Below are 16,191 nucleotides of genomic sequence, written 5' to 3'. Positions count from 1 at the left end.
GTCGGTTCGAAGGCTCGCCCTTCGGGGGCTGGATTGTTTTTGTCGCTCCTTTCTGGCGCACTGCGGTCCTCATAGTCGGACTGAGCCTAGGTATGGCAAGCCAAGTTCTGTTTCTAGTCGAAGTTAATTATCGCTATCTCCGGAGGGCGCGGATGTGTCCCTGGCGCGCGCTCGCTCCCCGCAGTGTCTCCGCGTGGGTCCTCTTGCCACGGCCAGAGCTCCTCAAGGGCAGACGGGGGAGAGCCTGCACTGAACCGAAAAGAGCGGTAGAGAAGGGGAGATATTGATGCCCTTCCCCAGAAAAGGAAACAGGCCCCAGAGAAAGGTTCAAGGACCTTGCGGAGGTCACACAGCTCGAGGCAGTGCGTTGGCTGATAGATGTAACTCCAAGCCCACGTTATTTCCAGCAGCATGCGGTGCCCAGAGAACTTGGATGAGGCCTGATCCTTTCTAGAACTCAGTTTCCACATTTTAAAATGGAACCAACGTCACTACCCGTCTCACAGTGACAAACAAGAGCAAAATAGGGCTTGGAAAGAAGGGTGAAAGTGCACTGAGTTTGTGTATGTCAGGGCACGGAGCTGTCATGGCTTGTGACCTCTCTGGCCCCAGGGGATGTTCTTGTGGCTGGCTGGAAAGTAGCTCCAGATCCTTGTAGTAATCGCCAAATCTCATGAGGCTGTCCCAAGGCTAATTTATTAGCTTCCACAGGGTAGGTCAACTGTGTAATTTCTGAGCCCCAGGGCCACTCAAACAGTTGAGCTGGCGTATGCCTTAGGCAGGACAGGAGAAAAGAATTTAGGACTAGAGTTTTTGAAAAATCAGAAGCACAAAAGAAAGCTAACTGTTTTGGTAGATTTCACTGCTGCCTTTAACCTCCAGAAACAGCAATTTCTTATGGCTCAACTTAGTATTTAATTCTCCTGACCTCCCAAGGAAGCACTGTTACTCCCGTTAAGCAAAGAGGCTTAGATATGGTCAAATTCACTAGTTAAGTGGTAAACCTGAAATCTGAACCCAGCTCCCTGTGGACTTGGAAGAGATGGTTTTCCTCATAGCTATGCTGCCTGTTAAACTGATAGAGACCTCACCAAGGGCCAAAGAAAGTGTGACCACAACCCACTTGATGTCAGAAAAATCTCTAGGAACTTGTACCAAGAGTCTTGAGTACCCTCATCCATGACACTCCTGGGTCTCTCATCAGTGCTCAGCTAATTGCTATGTGATTGAGTATGGACCCTGAATCCAGATTATGTGCTCTGCCACTTACTGGCAAATTATTTAATTATTATGTCTCAGTTTCTTTAGCTGAGGAATGGGGATAATAATAGTACCTGTTCAGTAGAATTGTGAGGTTAAATTGCAAAGTGCTTGGAATGGTGCCTGGCATACAGTAAGTGCTCAAGAAGTGTAAAATTATGAAGCTTACACAGTATTCTGAGGACTTAGTGTTTATTCTTTCGCTTGGTTTTATATTCCCCAAGGACAGATTGCCTTATTAATTTTGTAGCCCTTGTTTTTACACAAAGTCACAAAGTCATAGTAATACATATTTGTTAAATGAATGTCCTGTTTCCCCTCAACTTTTAATTAATTTAGAATCAAGGACTTTGGGGCTGGAAGAGATTTTAGAGATTATATAGTCCAAATTCATTTTATTATGAAGAAACTATGATTGCCCAATATTTTGGCCTTGGTGTGGGCAGTTTTGTTTTCCACTTAAGAAATTATATTCACTAGGAATTTGAGAAAAATAAGTTACTTCCCACTGCCCAAAACAAACAACAAAGAATAAAAGCTAGATTGTAAGAGGATGAGTCTTCAGGGCAAGAACTGCCACAGCACACAGGGCACAAATCCTCTCTTCCTTACCCCTGCTACTCAGACTCTAACCTAGAGTATCTCTGCTGGCCCTGGGGATCCTTATCTTCTCCATTCAGTAAAGCTTTATTCATCTAACATGCGGCAGGTGCTATGCTAGGCCCTGCACATCTAATGATGAACAGGACAAATAATTTACCTCCTAGTCTCTGATTATCAGCCTTGTTTCTTTTATTCTTTGTTGTTGGGGGTAGGGGGAAGATTCTTGGCTGTTAAGAGCAGATTCTCACCCTGGCTTTCAGGCACTGCTGCCCCTGTGGGGCAATCACATTCTTTATCTTTGGCTCCAGCTCATGGAAATCCCACCCATTCCCTAAATTTTCTTGGTCCTGGGACAGATGATCTTCATCAATTGAGAATTCTGGTTCTGCTGTCCACTAGAGCTGAATTCCTTCATCTAGGCAAGTATCTGGGATTAGGCATAGAAAAGAATACGGGACAGTGGTGAATTTTCTTAAATTGAAGTACAATGTTTGTTTCTGATCCTTACTGATATTTGTTATCTGATGTTTTTGATAATAGCCATTCTGATAGCTGTGAGGTGATATCCTATCATGGTTTTGATTTGTATTTCCCTGATGATTAGTGATTTTGAGCATTTTTTCATATGCTTGTTGGCCATCTGTATGTCTTTCTTTGGAAAAATATCTGTTCAGGTCCTCTGCCCACTTTTCTTATTTTTATTTTTATTTATTTTTTGCTGTTGAGTTGTGTAAGTTGTTTTCATGGCTTGGATGTTAACACCTTATCAGATGCAGGATTTGCAACTATTGTCTCCCATTCAGTAAGTTGCCTTTAATTTTGTTGGTTTCCATTGGTTTCCAGAAGCTTTTTAGTTTGATGTAGTCCTACTTGTTTATATTTGCTTTTGTTGACTTTGCTTTTGGTATCAAATCCAAAAAATCATCACCAAGACATATTTCAAGGAGCTTACCACCTATGCTTTCTTCTAGTTTTATGGTTTCAGGTCTTTGATCCATTTTGAATAATTTTTTTGTGTATAGTGGAAAGATAATCTAGTTTATTCTTTTGGGTGTGGCTGTCCAGTTTTCTCAACACCATTTACTGAAGAGACTATCCTTTCCACATTGTATGTTCTTGCTTCCTCTGTTGTAAATTAATTGACCATATATGTATGGGTTTATTTCTGGGCTCTACTCTGTTCCATTGATCTGTGTGTCTGGTTTTTGTTTTTGTCATTGTTTGCCAATGCCACAGCTTTTAATTACTATAGCTTTGTAATATAGTTTGAAATCAGGGCACATGATGCCTCCAGCTTTGTTCTTGTTTCTCAAGATTGCTTTGGCTATTTAGGGTTTTTCGTGGTCCCACACAAATTTTAGGATTGTTTATTCTACTTCTGTGAAAAACACCATTGTAATTTTGATAGGGACTGCATTGAATCTGTAGATTGCTTTGGGTATTATGGACATTTTAACAATATTCTTCCAGTCCATGAGCATGGACTATCTTTCCATTTATTTCTGTCTTCAGTTTCTTTCATCAATGTCATAGTCTTGAGTGTATAGCTCTTTCACCTCCTTGGTTGAATTTATTCCTAGGTATTTTTTTCTCTTTGATGCAATTTTAAGTGGGATTGTTTTCTTAATTTCTCTTTTTGACAGTTTGTAAGTGGATAGAAATGCAATAGATTTTTGGGTATTGATTTTGTACCCTGCTACTTTACAGAATTTATTAGTTCTAACAGTTTCTTGGTACGATCTTTAGGGTTTTCTATATATAATATGTCCTTTTTCTTTGATTCCACGTATAAGTGATATCATATAGTATTTTTCTTTCTCTTTCTGGCTTACTTCACTTAGAATGACATTCTCCAGGTCCATCCATGTTGCTGCAAATGGCATTATTTTATTATTTTTTATGGCTGAATAGTATTCCTTTGTATAAAGATACCATAATTCTTTATCCAGTTGTCTGTTGATGGACATTTTGGTTGCTTCCATGTCTTGGCTATTGGATATAGTGCTACTATGAACATTGGAGTGCATGTATCTTTTCAAATTAGAGTTCCCTCCAGATATGTACCCAGAAATGGGATTGCTGGATCATATGGTAAGTCTATTTTTAGTCTTTTGAGGAATCTCCATACTGTTTTCCGTAATGGCTGCACCAAAATACATTCCTACCAACAGCAAAACTATCACAAACTTGTTTCTTTCTTTACGATATCATGGATGGAAGATTCATTCTTAGTGAAGATCTTAACAAACTCAGCCTAGGACTTTTTGTTGCTGGCACTGGACAATTAGTTTTATTTACTTATTTTTAGAGGAGGTACTGGGGATTGAATCCAGGACCTCATGCATGCTAAGCATGTGCTCTACCACTTGAGCTATACCCTCCCCTCAAGCTTGGGACTGTTAAATCAAGAACATCCACCTTTTCACTTAGAGGAAGCCTTTACAGCTTCTCTTCAGCATATCCAAATTGCCAGCGTCACTACCCTTGCACTTTGGGGACTTTATTAAGTAAAATTACTTGAACACAGCACTGTGAGACCATGACAGTCAATCTGATAACCAAGACAGTGACTAAGTGACTAATGGGATGGATGGACTAGAGAGGGAAGGCGAGAGATTTCATCACACTATTCAGAACAACACTCTTATGAAATAACCACTTATTTCTGGAATTTTCCATTTAATATTTTCAGGCTGTAGTTGACTATGGGTAACTGAAACTGCACAAAATAAAACTGCAAATAAAGGATTGGGGGGCTACTGTATTCTTGTCAAAAATGTTTAACTAGATTTTAACAGTGAGGAAACAGTAAGGAAGCTGCAGATTGCAGGGCGTTTTATACCACTGGCCTGGACTCTTTAGAAAAATGAATTGTATATATTTTATGCCAAACTTCTTGAAGCATACTAATGGTACTGTGGTTATATAGGAAGAGAAATTCCGCTTTCTTAGATGTCTGCTTAAGTATTTAGGGTAAAGTGTCATGTCTGCAACTCACATTCAAATGGTTGATGAAAAAGTATGTATATTAGGTACAAAACAAATGCAGCAAACCATTCATTGGTTTGAAACTTTTCAAAATAAAGAGAAAGAAAAAGCTAGAGACCCCATTCTGTTAGGGTAGAAACCCTACCATCATCAAGCTGTGGAAGAATCCTCTTTAAGTTGGGAACAATATTTATGGTCTACTTATACACAGCGAGAATCCATTGAACTAAAAGATATACCTATTTTCTCCAGCACCACAAAGGAGAGAAAAAAGGGTCTGTAAAACAGCTTGCAACACATGTACAACAGAGAAACATCTGGGAAAATGATCACCAAAATGCAAGTCATAGTTATAACTGGGTGGTAAAATTTCAGGTGTATTTTATTCTTGTATTTTTCTCTATTGCTTTATGAGCATGTATTATCTTTATAATGAAAACTAGTAAAGATATTTTTATTTTAAGAAAAAGAGGTCACTACCCAAACTTCTTTAAAAAAAAAAGTCTTTATTGTGGTTATGCTTAAAAAGATAAACTTTGAGATACTCCAAAATACTTATTTATAGATGAAATGACATGATACTTGAAATTTGGTTCAAAATATTTGGAGTTGGGGTGAATGAGGAAGGTTTTTGGTTTCACTGTTTTGTTGCCATTTGATGTACTGAGGGAACTGCTTTGGTTCTCTGGAAACCACATGACACAAAAGCAAGCTATATAAAAATATTTGGGTGCACTGGCTGGAAAATTAGCTAAAAATTAAAAGTTATTTATATAAGATTTTCTTGATTGTCTCTGGGGATAGAACAAATTGTGTACCTTCCCAAAACGAGTGAAATAATTTTAAAGTGGTCATTGAGATAGTCTTGAGGATGTGCTATGTAGCAGCCAGACCCTTAGTGCCTCTTTTCTTCTCTACCTGTTCTTTCCTAGCAGTATTAGCCTTGGACATCAAAGAATTTGCTGTGGTTGATTTGGAGGCTTTCCGGTTAAAGAATTGAGTAAATGGGTTTACTTCTTGAGAAAATAAAATACACAAATCCTGTCTTACTTTAAAAGCCCCATAAAACTGGAAACCAGCTAATGGATAAAGAAGTTGTAGGTCTGAGTGACTTCTAATACAGCCAGTTTAAACTGCAGCATCAGGGGAATTGGATTAATATTAGGTTGAAATTTAGATGTCTTCTCTCCTAAAGCCATGTAAGAAAAAATGTTAGTAAAATCAGTTTTGGTAAGGTTTAATACAGATGACCTTTTATAAAAGGTTGATTCCCTACCAAAAAAGCCCTCTTCCCTTTTTTCAAATGAAGTAGTAATGTGAAATAAACTAAAATAGCCACATACGTTTATTTACTGTGTAGTTAGTAGACCATGGTTCTCAGGTTTGATCACTCTCTGGGCCCGCTCCTTCCCTCTCCTTCCATGTAGTGTAGCGTCCCAGTCAGCACTGCTCTGTTTTTCCTCCAGATTCTCTTCATGTTGCTTCCCCCAGGGATGAACATCAACATAGTTCTGCCCTTGTAAATCCTAGACGTTGAGTTTTTTTGTTTTTCAATGCAAACATATGAAACAATACCTAATTTCAGTTCAAACTCATTTCCCTTTTATTAAAGTCCAAGTTACCTTTACAAGGTTTGGTACTCAACAAAGGAAAACTTGTTCAAATAAGGTAATATGTTATCATCAGTATTTCCAGGTGATTGTTTACAATCAAGTAGCATTATCAATAAATCCTTGGAAAGCCCACCTGTAAGAGAAAACATGAAGAATTAGCTAAGAAAAATTTTTTAAAAGTTACTAAAAATAACCTTTGCAGCAACAACCCAAGGAAATCACTGCCTGTACTCTTACTTAATCCTGACTACAGTCAACTCACCATGGACTCGCTGGCTCTTTTGCCGTTATATACCTGGTACTTACTGGAATGATCTTTTACAATGAGAAAAGTGTTGGGGAGTTGCTGTTTTAAAAAAATTTAAGTAAAAGAAACAGTGTTACTGTAGCTAGAATACATCCTATATAACAAAGATCTTCTGGACTCCTTGGAGTAATACTTGATAAATGGAAGCCTCTCCATGTATTACAAAGATGAGGTATCTCACTTCAGGGAGGAGGAGGTGGTGGTGGTGGTACGGGGGTGGACAAAGATAAAATTAAGACTTCTGCTCCAAAGCAAGCTGCAAAAAAAAGATCTCAAAGTGGATAACGAAACCTCGGTCATTTTCTGCTCATTTTGTTGGTAGGAAGGCTGAATGTAAGGATTCTTTGAGTTCTAAGATTTTTAAATAAGTGCTTTGCTAGATATTCACTAATGATGTCCTAACCGGGCTTATTGGTTCTCTATCCTGTGAGGGATGTGATATTAGCTTCTTAAATAATTTTGGGTCCACTTTTTTTTTTGGTGGGGGGGCAGGGGTGGGAATTAGGTTTGTTTGTTTGTTTGTTTGTTTATTTATAGAGGAGGTACTGGGAATTGAACCCAGGACCTCCTGCATGCTAAGCATGTGCTCTACCACTTGAGCTATACCCTTCCCCCTAGGTCCACTTTTACTGAAACCTTTGTAAGTTCCACCTTTTAGGGTTTTTTTCTTTCTTTTATTGGGGAGGTGGTGGTGGTGGTGGTGGTGGTGGTGGTGGTGGTAATTAGGTTTATTTATTTATTTGTTTGTTTACCTACTTACTTACACGGAGGTACTGGGATTGAACCCAGGACCTTTGTGCATGCTAAGTATGCACTCTGCCACTGAGCTACACCCTCCCCTGCTAAGTTCCACCTTCTAAAAATAAACTTCCTCTTACTCTTAGGAAGTGAATGCTCTATTTAAGCCTCATTATTTACCTCTGGGAAATAAGAGTATGGTCCTAGTAAATCCTCAGCGCCACAATGCCTACACAGGATGAATGGCATAGTAAGAGCAATGGACTCTGGAGCCAGACTGCCTGGGTTTAAATGTTGGTTCCTCTACTAGTTGTATGACCTTGGATAAGGTGTCTCAGTTTCCTCATCAGTAAAATAGTAAAATAGGAATAATTCTAATAATAATAATAATAATAATAATAATAATAATAACTACCTCACAGGACTGTCTATGAGGATTAAATGAGTTAATGTTTGTTAAATAAAATAAATGAGTTATTGCTTATATATTGTCTGTTTTACAAAGGATTTTCTGCATACTGCTCACCACCCAGGCAATCATGTGGCTGATTTTATTACCCACTCTGTCTTTCCATAGAGAACAAAATATCAAATAGTTTTTATTATTAGTGAATATTTACTTAATTATTAAATTCCAACTTGGACACATAAAAACAAAAGCACCAAATTAATAAAACCCTGCTATTAAAAATAAACATGTATAAAAGCATGCAGGATGAACACCTTGTAAGCAGTAGATTGCCTTTAGTTAGAGAGAGGTTAAAGGGCTGGAATTAAGGAACAGTACAGAGAGGGCTTCAACTCTACATGAAACCAGTCATTTTTTGGGTGGGGAAAATAAAACTAAAGCAAACATGGCAAAAATAAAATCTGAAAATCTGGGCGTAGTGACATTTATCTTCTATGCTTGAAATATATTACACAGATTTTAAAGGAGGCTTTTACTTGCTTTTACACCAGTAAGAACAATTTTAACGACTAGAAATAACAATTCTAACACTTTAAATTAATCATCACTACTCTCTAAATCTTTATGCTCACAGGCTCTAACGAGGCCATGAAAAGATCTTACTCTGAGAATACGCAGATGTCACTCAACTCACCCCTCCCTGGATTCTTTCCAGCCTTATTCAGGTAGGTAGCTTACCCACGGGCTTTACACTTTGTCAAGACCCAGTTCCTCTGGAGTGGAGATTCCCAGTTCATTTAAAGTTGGTCTAAGTTCCTGGATGACATAGGGGTAGATTTCCTTATGAGGTCCTGCTTTGTCCTGACGGCAAAGAAAATATTCACATTTAGCTCTCTGAAAAGCTGTTCTCTATTAACAAAATGAACTTGAAAATACTTTTAATCATATGTAGAGGCTAGTGGCAGAGGAAAAAAAAGTCATCCACTTTTATTTTTATGAGGGGGAGGTAATTCGATTTATTCATTTATTTATATTTTGAAGAGGTACTGGGGATTGAACCCAGGACCTCCAGCATGCTAAGCATGAGCTCTACCACTTGAGCTATATGCTCCCCCCAAAAGCCACCTACTTTTAATCTAACGTACCGTTCAAAAAAGAGAGCAACTTATGTAGGCACCATTCAAGGTAGGTTTTTAAAACACCTTGAGACCAAGACAATTAGACTAAATCCAGAGGGTAAAAACATTTTAAGGCCTTGAGTTACTGGAAAAGAAGGCAGTGATGACAGAATTTTGCGAAGGCAATTAAACGTGCCTAGCAGGCAACAGGAATAATTAAGTTAACAAAGGATAAAGTTTTTAAATTTGCCTCAATTTGAGACCCTAACTGAATTAACTATTGGCGCTGAATGGATTGACAGCCTACAGAACCCTTAATTACCTTACTCATTTTAGATAAAGGAGCATCACGCTTTCCCTCTTACAGACCTTGAATTTCTTTCTTACAGACCATAATGTCTTCTCAGAGAGAGATACACGTAGATAATACTTATTTCTAAGACGAGAGTTTTGATGAATACTCACTGTAACATATAATCACATGTATATTGTCTCAAAATTCCTCAGGGACAAATATTAAAAAGTCAAATGGACTAAGACAGTGCCAAGGTGGTATTCTTCTGTTTTTAACGAATTCTAGGTCTCCTTAATTGTATTTTTTAAATTAAAAAATCCTTGTTTAAAATTCAGTGCATTAATTTGTTCATTATAGAAAAATCAGAAACTATAATCAAATAAAAGGGAGGAGAATAAACATATACCCTCCTACATTTTTATCACTCTCTCTATACTTTTTAATAAAATGGGGTCATACCACAAAAATTATTTCATCATTTTCTTCAGTTATTATACTATGAATATGTTTCACGTTAAACACATTTCTACGTTAACAGATGTGTAACAACCTCTTCTGGGAAGTCCCATCTTAAGAAACCACTAGGAACTTTTAATTTTCTATCACAAATAGCACTACGATAAATTGTAGTTAAACTTTTATGTTCTTAATTATTTCCTTAAGATAAATTCTCAAATGGAACTGCTGAACAAATGGGTATTAAGCACAATTTTTAAGTCCCTGAATAAATTCAACCAAACCATCCTCCAAAGACTGTAACTGCAATGTACATTCCTTCTAGCTATATAAGAACTAATTTTAGGTATTTTAAGAAATTCAAAATAACGGAATAGGCTAATACCTAATCAATAGCCCAGCTACTTTCAGAACAACACTAGCATTGTTATTTCACTGACCTTAACAACCTCTAGGATGCGAACTGCACTAGCAAAGTCATTTAAGCGTCTGCATGCCCGCAAAGCAGCATCAATGATTTTGGGTTCTGGAACCAGATCATAGCCAACGAGCGTGTTCATCCCTGTCAAATTAAAAAGAGTAGTCATATCAACCTGGAATATCCTCACTTAAACTATAATTTAGTTATCTATATTTTTATTGAACCATAGACATGTGATCTTGTCTGTTTGGGCCTCTATTCTCTTATCTCTAAAATGGGAGAATCTACCTTTCACAAATTCTAGATGATAAGATCATAGTGGATCTTCCACAGTGAATTAATTAAAAGAATTATGCAGTAGCATGCAGATTGAAGGGGAAAAAAAACCCCAAAAGTTTTCTTAAACACTATTTTCATAATTAGCTGGCTTCTTTTCAAATGAGAGCGTCATTTTCAACTCATATCTTTAACTCTTGGTACAATGTATGTACTTTGGTTGCTTTCGAGTAGATTTAATTGGAAAATAATCTAAAAATGACCAGAGAAATGCTTAAGGAGAGTTAATGAAGCCCAAATGAGGACACTAAGGAGATATAGAGAACCATTAGTGCACGGTAATAAACATTAAACCAGAAAATGGGCATGATTACTTTCAGCTCTGCACAAAATGACACACCATGAAATTTAAGATTCTTTTAATAGGAATGCAGAATTGCTGTTCTTTTCATTACTTCTACTCAAGATTATCCAACAAGAATTTCCCTAGTTGCAGCAAAATGGAGTCATTACATTCCTACAGGGAAGTATAAAGCATTTAAGTTTCCTGCTTTTATTTTAAAATATTTAAACAAAGGACACCAGTGACTACAATGCTAGAATATAGTCATAGAGACTGAAGTCCTGGTCTGAGATAAAGTGCCTACAATTAAAATTAGCTACCTAATAGTCTATTAGCCTAGTTATCATTAATGCTACTTAACTCATGTTAAATGTGCCATCTTCAAATTAGAAAAAAAACAAGTTCTAGCTTACTTAGACTGGACACTTATTCAGGGCAAGAAAAATCATAACTGAGAATAAAAATAACAAAAATCCTAAACTATTACCAAGAGGGGAAGAGAACCAATGACTACTTGTGCTAATTATCTAAAATGTATCGAAGTGTTAACTCTCACTGTGACCTATCATTACAGAAGTGGTTTTCAATCAGGGGTGATTTCTGTCCCCTAGGGGACACTTTTTGGTCATAACTTGGGGGTACAGGAGTGTTGGCATCTACTGGGTAGAAGCCAAGGATGCTGCTAAATATCCTACAATGCAAAGGACAGCCCTTGCAACAAAGAACTGACTGGCCCCAAATGTCAACTGTGCCTCCCTGCTTTATAGGAAACACTCACTATGGAAGCTATAAACTTTCCTAACTGCAAGTTGCATGACAATACTCAGTTTAAATGATGCATATTTTCAAAATATAGTTGGCCCTTGAACAATATGAGTTTGAACTGTGCAGGTCTACTTTTAAACTTTTTTTATCTTTTATATAAATGGAGGTACTGGGGATAGAACCCAGCACCTCATGCATGCTAAGCACTGCACTCTACCACCGAGCTACACCCCCACCTCCTTGCAGGTCCACTTATACATGAACTTTTTTCATAAATTCTACAGTACTACACCAACTGAAGTTGGCTGAATCTGCAGACAGGAAACCTTGGATGCAGAACTGCAAACAAGGAGGGCCAGCTGTAATGCTATATGTGAATTTTCCATATGAGAGTGGGTGCTGGTACCCCTAACCCTCGAGTTTTTCAAGGGTTAACTATAGTTACCTTCAACAAAGTAGTGGAAGACTACATAGCAGTTCATAATTCTATACCCAAACAGACAAATATGCCTATGTTCCAGTTACCTTTACGCAATTCCCAAGCATCAATATCTGGCTTATTGAAGTACGTCACCCAGCGAGCATCAAACTCCTCATCTGTCTCATGTGACCCATGGGAGTAGCAGCGAGCTGACTGGATAGCTACAGCAGAGAAAGAGCAATAACTTCAATGTACAGAAGTAGTACATTTTTTGTTTTTTCTTTTTGTGTGTGTGTTAAAACACACATAAAATTTACTATCTTAATCATTTAAAAATGTATAGTTCAGTGGTATTAAATACACTCAATGCATTAAGTCTTGAATCAACTATATATGTCATGGTAGGAAAATTATTCAGCAGGTCAAATAAAACAAACCTGATGTGTTGATATGAAAAAATATCTTAAAAATTAAGCACAGAAAAGCAAGTAGAATAAAAAGCTATAGATGTATGCTTATGCTTTTCCCCCCTAATGTGTAATGCTAGCATGAAATTATTAAATGTAGTTATCTTTGGAAGAAAAAATTCTCTTTATACAGTTATTTTTATGATAAGCAGAGTATTAACTCCTAATTTAAAATAATGTCCATTCTAGTTCTTAAGCAAATTTATAAAATATACTTTTCTTGATAAATTAAAAAAAAATCCTATGCTCCCCATTAAATTATGTTCCAAAATAAATTATACATCCTAACAAAGCAATGGTAATTTAAATATTGTATTATCAAACTACAGCCTCCTCCTCGAAAATTCTGATTCAAAAGTACACTCTGCCTTACACCCAATGGAAAAAAAACACTGTTTTATTAGATCTCTAAGAAGTGAGATTTTTAAAATATAACACTGTCAAGAAAAGAGTACATACTTAGCATTCTGCTCTCTGTCAATATACCCTTTGCACAGGAAAAGCTTTTCCATTTTCCTGTCAAACGGACAGTGAATTGGGAGTTAAGAAATCTGGATTCTTTCTAAGCAGCCTCTGTATGCAGCAGGGGGATGGAGAAGGAATTTTTATCTTTAGACTATAGGAGGCAGCAGAGCCTAGTGGTCAGATACTTCTAGGCTCTTCACTCTCCCACTGTTTGACCTTGGTAAAATTAACTCAAGTTTTATTTTCCTTATTTGTAAAATGGGCATACCGTAGTTAAGCAGATTATGATGATGAAAAATGAAAGCGAGGTAACACTTTGCCCAGGGCTTAGTACCTTGTAGGTAGATACTCAGTGAATGGTAGCTTTAAATTAATCCTTACCTAAAAATGTCCTAATTGATCTTCTACTTATGGAAATCATAATTTATGGAAATAAAACATTCTTCAAATGCATTTCCTGTTACATGAATTAGACAAACTTCATATAATTTCTAGTTATTTTTAAAGGCTTAACATATCAAAAACAAAAACAACACCGTAGCCCACTGTTATTAAAATCTGAAAACTACTTTTTTCAAAAACTAAAATTATCTGTGGCTGAATATGTCAAGTGCACATATAAACTGTTTAGCAGTTTCTTATCAAATTAAATACACACCTACAATACTACCCAGTAATTCTACTTCTAAATATTTACCCAAGAAAAATGAAGTGTTTCATTTCTTCCCCAGAGGAAATTAAGTGCACCTTTCCTACTACCCAGAAAAGTGTTTCAGTGGATGACTGTAGCTTTGTTTTGTCTGCTAACTATGAAAGATATGACCAGCAACTGCCAATCCTAGTCAAGATCAGTGGATCACCTTCAATGATTTGTTCACCTTCCTTCTGGGAGCCCCAAGTTACAAACTGTATTCCCCGTCCCCCACTCAAAAAGAAAGGAAAAAGAAAAGGAAAAACCTTACCTATATTATGTAAAAATGTAATACATTTACATAAACAAATATGCATTAAGCATTTGTACCAGGAAAGGTGCTAAGAGTTATATTACCTCATTTAACACACAAGTACTAAATATTATCCCGATTTTAGAAATGAGGTAACGGAGTCCTAAGGTTTAACTAACATGTCCAAGGTCACACAGAAAGTGGCTGACATAAATGTAGCCAATACTGCCTCCTTGTGGCAATATTTAGGTCTATGGGACAACACCTAAAATAAAGCTTTTTGTTTATGAATTATACTCGGGAGGGTGACTGGAATGCCTGAGATAAACCACTACGCCCAAACTTACTAAGAAAAGAATTCCCTTAATCTACAGTTCGCCAAAAACCTGTGCCATTTCCCCAACCTGCCACAAAATGTAGCAATTCTTTTGAAGAGGTCATAAGAAGCCCCCCTAAAAAGTATCTACATGAAAAAACTGAAGCAAAACGTAATAGGTTCTGAAGTGTCTAGTTAAAATACTCAAAACAGTCAAGAGAACAACCTTATTAGTTGAGTTTGAGTTAGTATGTTTAAATATGCATGCTTATGGGCCAAATTTCATAATGTAGCATACAGTCATGGACCAAGATCAAAGTTCAGTTACAGTAATTAAAAGTTCAGTGCTGGACACAAAGCCTCCCGGAACACATATAAGGGGAAGGCAAAAATAAAACACAGGAATCAGCAGAACATCTCATACTCCAGCAGTCAAGCTTCTAACCAGGAGCAAAAAGTAAAGCTCCCCCATATTTGTAGAATCCAGAATTCCTGGGTCTGTGGCACCCACTTTTCGAATATTCAGTAATATTCTTATAAGACCTATCAATATTCAGGTTCTTCCAGACCTCAGGAAACAACCACACGTCGATCTATCGGAAATACGGAAGAAATAGAACGTGGCACAGCAGTCTCTAAAAATAACAGAACGGTCTGGAAAAGCGACAGACAAAATGCTAACCGAGAAATGCCTGAAAAAAAGAGTACGCTGTGTCGCACATGTAAGCATAATGTGTTCTCGGAAGACGCTGGGGGCGGCGGTGCCGGGGTCCCCAGATGGGCCATCCCTGGCCCTACCCTGAGCTCAATGTCACCTTCGCCGAAACGCTGCGGGACGGCGGCGGCCACTCCCAGTCAGGTGGCCGCGGGGTCAACGCCGGGGCACGGTCACGGCCCGAGCACCGAAGGGGTCCGGTGGGCGCGGGAGGGGCGCTGCGCCCCTCCTCGGCGCCCACAGCAGGTCCACGCTTGACCGGTCCGCGGTGCCCGCACCAGGAAGTCGCGCCGACGGAGGCGCCGGGCGCACGCCTTCGAGTCCTCCACAACTCGAGGCGGCGGGCAGAACGGCCAGCGGTCACCAGGTTCGGCCGCCGGCCCGCAGGGCAGGGGCTAGGCCTCTTGGCAAGCCTGCCCTCGCGTGGCGGCGGGGGCCCAGGTCACCGCAAGGACACGCGGGCGCGGACAGTGGCAGGCGGGGGCCTTACCGGCGGCGGGGCCGGGGGCCGGAGTGGGGTGCAGAAGGCCTCGAGGGCTGGTCCGGGCGACTGCGGCTGCTGCTACTGAGCAGCGGCGGATAGCGGCGCCTAGCATGACGGCGATGGCAGCGCGCAGGTTAAGGCTGAGAAGAAGCCGGGTGTGAGCTCACGGGCCGCTCCGGAGCTCGTGGGGGCCGGACTCACGCACCGACGCACGGCGGGCGGAGCGTGAGGGCCCGCCCACTGCGGAAGGGGGCGCCGCGCGGCTGCGGGCGGGCTACGGCGGCGCGCCCAGGACAAACAATTTCGGCGCCGCGCTGTGCCGGGTCTGTTCCGGCGGAGCGCAGCAGCCATCGTGGAGCGAGGATGGAAGGAAGGTGAGCGGCCGTTTGTGGCCAGTATCCGGCTTGGGAGGCGACTCCAGCACCTCAGCATGGGGACGATAACAATGACAACAGCAAATTATAGTAAAAATACCTTCTTTGCTTACCCCCCAGTTTGAACCTAAAATAAGAGAACGAGTGGGACAAAACAACTGCTTACATAGAAAGGACTTTATGGGGGCGAGGGGATAATTTAGTGGTAGAGTGCTTAGCATGCGCGAGGCCATGGGTTCAATCCCCAGTACCGCCATTAAAAAAATAAGCCTAATTACCCTCCGAACAGACAAAGGACCTTATTAGTCACTATTCTTATATCACAAATTCGCAAGCATTAAAATATGAGTCCAAGTATTTGATTTTACAGAGAAGGAAACAGACTCAGAAATTAGATTCTGAGACTCTTCTCA

General features: G+C 39.2%; 2 protein-coding genes across 7 annotated transcripts in view; one reads left to right on the top strand and one right to left on the bottom strand.

Moving 5' to 3' along the window:
* The first annotated feature begins 2 nt into the window (after positions 1-2).
* SCAMP5 (secretory carrier membrane protein 5) overlaps positions 3-16,191 on the top strand; it is a 65,707-nt gene continuing 49,518 nt past the window's right edge. The window contains exons 1-3 of one of the 5 annotated variants that reach the window (XM_072951053.1): positions 3-90; positions 8,553-8,643; positions 14,763-14,927. The gene's annotated coding sequence lies outside the window, so the exon portion shown is untranslated. Of the gene's footprint in view, positions 91-5,196; positions 5,227-8,552; positions 8,644-14,762; positions 14,928-15,652; positions 15,869-16,191 lie in introns of those variants that run through there. The other 4 variants (XM_072951055.1, XM_072951059.1, XM_072951054.1 and 1 more) reach the window with 4 other exon arrangements.
* Positions 6,431-15,624, bottom strand: COX5A (cytochrome c oxidase subunit 5A). 2 transcript variants are annotated; one of them, XR_012064879.1, is made up of 5 exons: positions 15,411-15,616; positions 12,118-12,234; positions 10,228-10,349; positions 8,613-8,779; positions 6,431-6,597 (listed from the first exon to the last, which is right to left on the bottom strand). XR_012064879.1 is itself a non-coding variant. In XM_072951063.1 (5 exons), exons 1-4 carry the CDS (start codon positions 15,514-15,516, stop codon positions 8,666-8,668), a joined length of 459 nt encoding a protein of 152 aa, XP_072807164.1. In that variant the 5' UTR covers positions 15,517-15,624; the 3' UTR covers positions 6,431-6,597; positions 8,657-8,665. The 2 variants fall into 2 exon arrangements, 1 of the variants encoding a protein (XP_072807164.1); XM_072951063.1 differs by having other exon boundaries at positions 8,657-8,779; positions 15,411-15,624.

The sequence above is a fragment of the Vicugna pacos genome, chromosome 27 (genome assembly GCF_048564905.1).
Source record: "Vicugna pacos chromosome 27, VicPac4, whole genome shotgun sequence".
NCBI classification, from domain to species: Eukaryota; Metazoa; Chordata; class Mammalia; order Artiodactyla; family Camelidae; genus Vicugna; species Vicugna pacos.
The sequence above is the reverse complement of the archived record's forward strand: the minus strand, read 5'-3'. Positions and strand labels throughout refer to the sequence as shown.